Source organism: Gastrolobium bilobum, unplaced genomic scaffold (assembly GCF_033153095.1).
Source record: "Gastrolobium bilobum isolate Gb01-03AN ecotype WA unplaced genomic scaffold, APGP_CSIRO_Gbil_v1 utg6195, whole genome shotgun sequence".
Lineage (NCBI taxonomy): Eukaryota > Viridiplantae > Streptophyta > Magnoliopsida > Fabales > Fabaceae > Gastrolobium > Gastrolobium bilobum.
The window spans coordinates 453,174-459,347 of NW_026898878.1; the positions used below are offsets into that span (position 1 = coordinate 453,174).

The 6,174-nt window shown below is 32.6% G+C and overlaps 1 protein-coding gene across 1 annotated transcript; it reads left to right on the forward strand.

Moving 5' to 3' along the window:
• Positions 1-808: 808 nt before the first annotated feature.
• LOC133284972 (auxin-induced protein AUX28-like) lies at positions 809-3,477 on the forward strand. The gene is made up of 5 exons (XM_061482121.1): positions 809-1,236; positions 1,980-2,203; positions 2,451-2,586; positions 2,895-2,956; positions 3,139-3,477. Exons 1-5 carry the CDS (start codon positions 956-958, stop codon positions 3,174-3,176), a joined length of 741 nt encoding a protein of 246 aa, XP_061338105.1. The 5' UTR covers positions 809-955; the 3' UTR covers positions 3,177-3,477.
• Positions 3,478-6,174: the final 2,697 nt, after the last annotated feature.

Sequence of the window (6,174 nt, forward strand, 5' to 3'; positions counted from 1 at the left end):
TTGTCCGCACAATGAAAGATACATAAATTAAAGAACCTTGTATATTATAATTGTTAATTCACATGTCTCTAGCTATTTGTTTGATAAATATACATAAATATATGTTAAAAGAGATAATATAAAAAATCATATATGAACTTTCATTTAACAGTTTGAGTTTTTAGATGAAATGATTGTTTTATATGATATCATATAACTTTCGTGATCACGAGATTACGAGTTCGATTTTCTTCGTTCCATATTCTAATAGAATTGGGAGTGAGAGCATACATCCGATCCTCCTCAGTATAATCTTTGAAAGGAGTTTAAAGTCTTAATCATAGATCCACCCCGAATTGAACTAGTGACGAAGCGATGAACCAATGAAATATTTTCAAAAAATATAAATATATATTCTAATAGAATTAAATAAGCACAAAGTAAAAAAAAATAGATTTGTTCAATATTCATGTTTCAAATTCAAAAAGAATTTTCAAGTGATAAGATGCATTAAAAAAATAATATAAAAAATCATTGGTTAAAATTACATGTAAGCGTGCAACGAGGAAACCCTAGGTAGGAGTAATAAAAGGAATGGAGATAAGGAGGGAGCAGTGAGTGTCCACTTCCACTTGTTCCACTCAACAATCATAGGAAGAAAAAATAGACCCTGTCGTCACGTATCACGGCAAGGTGGGAAAAGTCTTGCTCACACATTCCTCCACGTGTCACAATCCCATTGGTGATTAAAAAAGACAAAGCGTTCCATCCATTCTTCTATTAATGCCGACCCTGCCCAAACGCAAAGGCTTCCCCCACTTCAACGTGCCTTGCCTGCCCCTATACCTCCCCCCACTATTATTGTCGCAAAGCAACCAATTCACTGAATGCTTATTGCTTATAGAGAGAGAGAGAGAGAGAGAAAGAAGAGTTTAGAGAGAGAGAGAAAGAGTGATAAAGTGAAAGGTGAAAATTCATGGAAGTTGGCCTGAAGAAGGAGAAGATGGTGTTTGAGGAAACTGAACTCAGGCTAGGATTGCCTGGGAATAATGGAAACATAGCCACTGAAGCAGCAGAATTATCTGTAAGGAAGAGAGGATTCTCTGAAACTGAGACTGAAAAAACCACTGTAGATTTGATGCTTAATCTCTCCCCAAAGGAGGTAGATGCTACTGGTGCAGATCCACGTGACAAGCACATGACTTCGCCAAAGGAGAAGACCCTTCTGCTTTCCGATCCTGCAAAGCCTCCTTCTAAGTAAGTAGTTGATAATTATAAGTGTTACTGAATATCAGCACGCGAAATTCTAATTATTTTTTTTCTATTTGTAACTTTCATCATCGATCTTCCATATATAGAATTGAGTGTATATATAAACATAAGAATAATAGTGCTTATATTAATGTTATGGTTTGGGTGGTTGTATGAGAAATTAAGAGTTAGAAATGGAACCAAAAGGGGATTAGATCATGAGAAATGTTAAAGAAATGACATTGACTGAAAATTAATGTGTGTGTGTGTGTGTGAGAGAGAGAGAGAGAGAGAGAGTACTAAATTTCTAGAGGCCTTCAGGTCTTGTACGACATAGTTTTACTGCTAGAAATGTGATCTACATGCCTTCAACTAGTTTAGCAATCTTATTACTTCTACAAGTTTTGACGAGACACAGATATATATCAATCATAGTATAATATCTTCATATGTGATATACGAAATTATTAAGAAAATTCATATATGTAGATGATTGTTTATTTGTTTGTTAAAAAAAAGGGATTAGATTAGCATAAATAGAAAAACAATTTCTAAAGTCTTGATGAGTAAGAAGTTATGGATTTCAGTTATCACCAACTATATTTTTCTTGGATAGTTAACTAGTTCTTCAAGGAAACTTGAAACTTTTCTCTTTATGGTTATTTTTTTTTTAGTTTCATTATATACCCATGATTAAGCATCCGATTATAAAGTTGATTATACGAATAATATTGAAATAAACTATTTAGGGCGCAAGTGGTGGGTTGGCCACCAGTGCGGTCTTTCCGGAAGAACATGTTTGCAGCTCAAAAGAACAGTGGAGAGGAAAACGAGAAGAACAGTCCAAATGCAAGCTTTGTCAAAGTAAGCATGGATGGAGCACCTTACCTCCGCAAAGTGGACTTGAAGATGTACAAGAGTTACCCTGAGCTCTCTGATGCCTTAGGCAAAATGTTTAGCTCCTTCACCATTGGTAATTAATTAACCACTAAATTTTATGTCTATATATATATGTGCGTGCCTTTTGTTTAAATTCTGCCTGAGATATAACATAATTAACATTCATATATATAATATAATTAACCACACACACAAAAAAATCTTAATTTTAATTTCGTAAAAAGGGAACTTAGTAATCGTGCATGTGAATGTATATACAAGTTGAATCAGCTCATAGTGATTGATGATGTCAATTATTGGTGTTTTATTGTATATTGAAGGCAATTGTGAATCCCAAGGCATTAAGGATTTCATGAATGAGAGTAAGTTGATGGATGTTTTAAACAGCTCCGATTATGTCCCAACCTATGAAGACAAGGATGGCGACTGGATGCTTGTCGGTGATGTCCCTTGGGAGTAAGTTTTTCTCCACTTGATATAACCCAAAATTATTTTGCCTCCAATAATTAGACCTTATAATTTCAAAGAAAAAGAGCCGGGAAAACTTGATGCATATTGCATAGTTATATATTTCAACAAGTCCTAATTATCCAAGAAACTTAACGTATAAAATTATACGTCAGATGTAGAAGTCATTTTTTTTCCATGACAATTAATTAACACATATACATAGCATTGATAAACCATATATGAACAAACTTTGAAACAACTCCCTTATAAGTATTTAATAAAATTTCTTATTAGAAAATCCTTATGTCAACCAGGATGTTTGTGGAATCATGCAAGCGTTTGCGTATCATGAAAGGAAAGGAAGCTATTGGACTGGGTTAGTATCTTAATTTCTTTTACTTTTATTTCGAAAATAAATCCTGATTATTAGTTATGATTCCATATATCATCCCTCTATTTAGTCATATATACACAATTTGTTTAATTTAATATACATCTTCATAAAAATTTTACTCAGAGAAAACATTATAAAAATAAACTTGTTTATTATTATGTCAGCACCAAGAGCCATGGAGAAATGCAAGAACAGGAGCTAGATTAGTCGTTACCGTTCCATGACCTGCTTTATCAATCTGAGTTGTGCCCAGTTGACTTAGTAACTGAAGCAAGGTTAAGCTGCAGCAGACACAGATGGACAGAGTAGGAGGTGTTAAAAATATAGTTAATCTGTGTATCATTATGGTTTGTTATATAATATTTCAAACAAATATGTGAAATGTCTAAGCATAAATTATGGAAAAAAAGAAACGATAATGACTCCAAATTATGTCGCAAGACTTTCTTATTTCTTTATTTGTGTGCTTGCTTAATAATAAGTTTAATAATGTGCTTGTCGGTTGTAGCTATACATTTTTCGCTGTCTTTTTTTTTTTCCGCTTATCATCGATTCATCATGCGATTCCATGTTTTAATCAATTTTTTTATTTGTATAATGATAAAAATGTATTAGCACAGACATTAGTTTTTGTTTTAGGTCAAGAACCGAGTAGCTAGTACTTAATTGAAATGTTCCCTAAACATGGTGGATGGGGGAGACAAGATCATGTGCATGCTCATGGAGCATTTATGCATGCCCATGATTTGATATAAGTTTAATTTATTATTCTATTTCGTGAAATGAGAGAGAGAGAATTTAAATTCCATCAAAGCTTTTCACACTCCCATTTAACGTATGTTGGCAGATCACTAAGAGAATTACACTTTCTAAAAAAATTTCACTCACAATTAAACCCGTATGTGCGTATGAAACTTTTATAGAATGAGGGGCGAAGTATTAGTGAAAATAAATTTTTGTTAAAGATACATGTAAGAAGTGTGAACGCTATCAGTATTCAAAAGCATTTTAATTATAAGCCTAAGAGCAATATTATTTGGTATGAAATAAAGTTTTTGGACGAAAACTTCGATACTCAATTATGATTCGAGAGAGAGAGAGAAAAAAAAGTTAAAACGTAAATGTGTGACGGACAAAACACAACATGTATTTATTTTTTCATTCCTAAGTCTTTCCACACAAACTTATTCGTTCATTTATAGTTTTCTAAGCATAAAGTGTGCTTCATTTTGGTGGAATTTGGAGATAGCTGGTGTTGGGAGTTTATTATGGCTTTTGATATTTATTAGTACATAACATTTGGTTTCTAAAAGGAAACAACACATTCTCCATCAGGTGTTTAACGGTGAAGTTGATAGCATTTTCGACTTTCACCAAAGGATCTATATCAATACAAAGTCGAAAAATAAAAAAGCTAGGAACTCAAAAAAAAATTATGCGTGTCCTTTAAGATAGAAACTCAAAATATCAGTTTTTCTTTTACAATAATGTTAGACACACTATATTAGGTTTTTTGATCATTTTGCTCTTCATTAATTAACTAATAATCACTCTGCTCCTTATCCAAAACTATCTGCCCTTTTTTAATCGATTAACTTGAAGATTTAATCAATTAAATGGTCAAAACTGGCAAACATGGTTGATTTGAAGATTTAATCGATTTAATATCCGTCTTAATCGATTAAATATCTCTTTTAATTGATTTAATCGATTAAAACTTATATTTAATCGATTAAATATCCCAAATGAGCGTGAAAGCATTGATTGAATGAGACAAACACAGTATTGGAGGTTATTTGAATTTTGAATTTTGAATTTTAAATTTAATGTAATAGGAGTTGATTACGATTTGTATTTAATAGGAGCTGATTGCGTTTTGTATTTAATAGGAGTTGATTGTGTTTTGTATTTAATAGGAACTGCTTGCGTTTTGTATTTAATAGGAGTTGATTGTGTTTTGTATTTAACAGTGTTTTAAAACTCCGCCCCACCTTCTGGGTTGACCCAGGTCAACCCTGACTCCTCCCCTCTAAGGGTCGGGGTCACAAGTTGGACCCTATATGCATATCGACCCCTCCGACCCCCAAAACTCGGCCGAATTTCAGTGACTCTCGGGTCAGAGGGGTCAAAGGGGGTCATTGCGGGTTTCTTTCTTTTTTAAAAAAAATCCATGAAACATTGTTTTATTAAATAAATAAATAAAAATGCTTGCAAACCTAAATCTAATCGTTCTCTTCTCTCCTAGTGACCTAAATGTCTTCAATCTTCACCTCGTTGCCGTGAATCTTGTAGAAAAGGTAAGAATTTTACTCATTCAAATGAAATCCTTACTGTTGTCAATGGAAAACAAAAATTCATTCTTATTTCTTTTAAATTTTCCTTTGTCAGAGACCTTCTCAAAAGAGGCAGAACCGGGTCAGTGTAGTGACCCCATTAGAATATGAGTTGTGTACTTTGGTATCTTGATACTTTAATTGGAAAATCATTATCTCATTTTATATGAGATAACTCTCTCAGAACGGAATGGAGAAAAGCTATAAGTATGGTGGAGGGTTAGACCCGCTGTTATTCCTATGTTCCAGATGGTCCCTTTTTAGTCCTTTTCCCCTTCATTTCCCCCACTTCTTCTTGTCCCTTTCTTTTTACTTTTATTTATTTACATATACATATATTTTTATTTTATTTTATTTTATTTTTATTTTATTTTATTTTATCTTATTTTATTCTTTTATTCTATTTGTTTATTTTTATTTATTTATTTTTTTTCTTTTTTTTACTTTTTTTCAACCGTTTTGTATCTTTCATGTGGGTTCATCTACTACCGACCCCAATTAATTTGGGATAAAGGTGTTGTTGATGTTGATATGAGATAACTCTCTTATGTTATCTCACATCAAAAATTGTGCCACCATTTTTCTTTTTTTTAATAAATGGTGGGACCCACCACATCATGTGTCTATAGTAGGAGATAATTATCTCTACAACATGAGAAAATAGAATCCCTAATTGGGTTAGGTTGTGTAATATTGACTTGTGGTTGTAATTGGTGAATTATGTTAAGTATATTTTGAATCTTTGATGATTGGTGGTTTGTTTTTTAATATTTTCATATAGGATATATCTATTTATATTTTTTTAATATATAAAACCGGGTCAGCATAGTGACTCCCGGTTGAACCCATGACCCCGTGACCCCTGAC

What these genes read in the sequence shown, in the direction of transcription:
- LOC133284972 (XM_061482121.1), top strand. Translation starts at nt 956, where the DNA reads ATGGAAGTTGGCCTGAAGAAGGAGAAGATGGTGTTTGAGGAAACTGAA. An exon ending in CCTGCAAAGCCTCCTTCTAA is followed by an intron (nt 1,237 to 1,979) that starts GTAAGTAGTTGA and finishes TAAACTATTTAG; the next exon opens with GGCGCAAGTGGTGGGTTGGC. An exon ending in GTCGGTGATGTCCCTTGGGA is followed by an intron (nt 2,587 to 2,894) that starts GTAAGTTTTTCT and finishes TATGTCAACCAG; the next exon opens with GATGTTTGTGGAATCATGCA.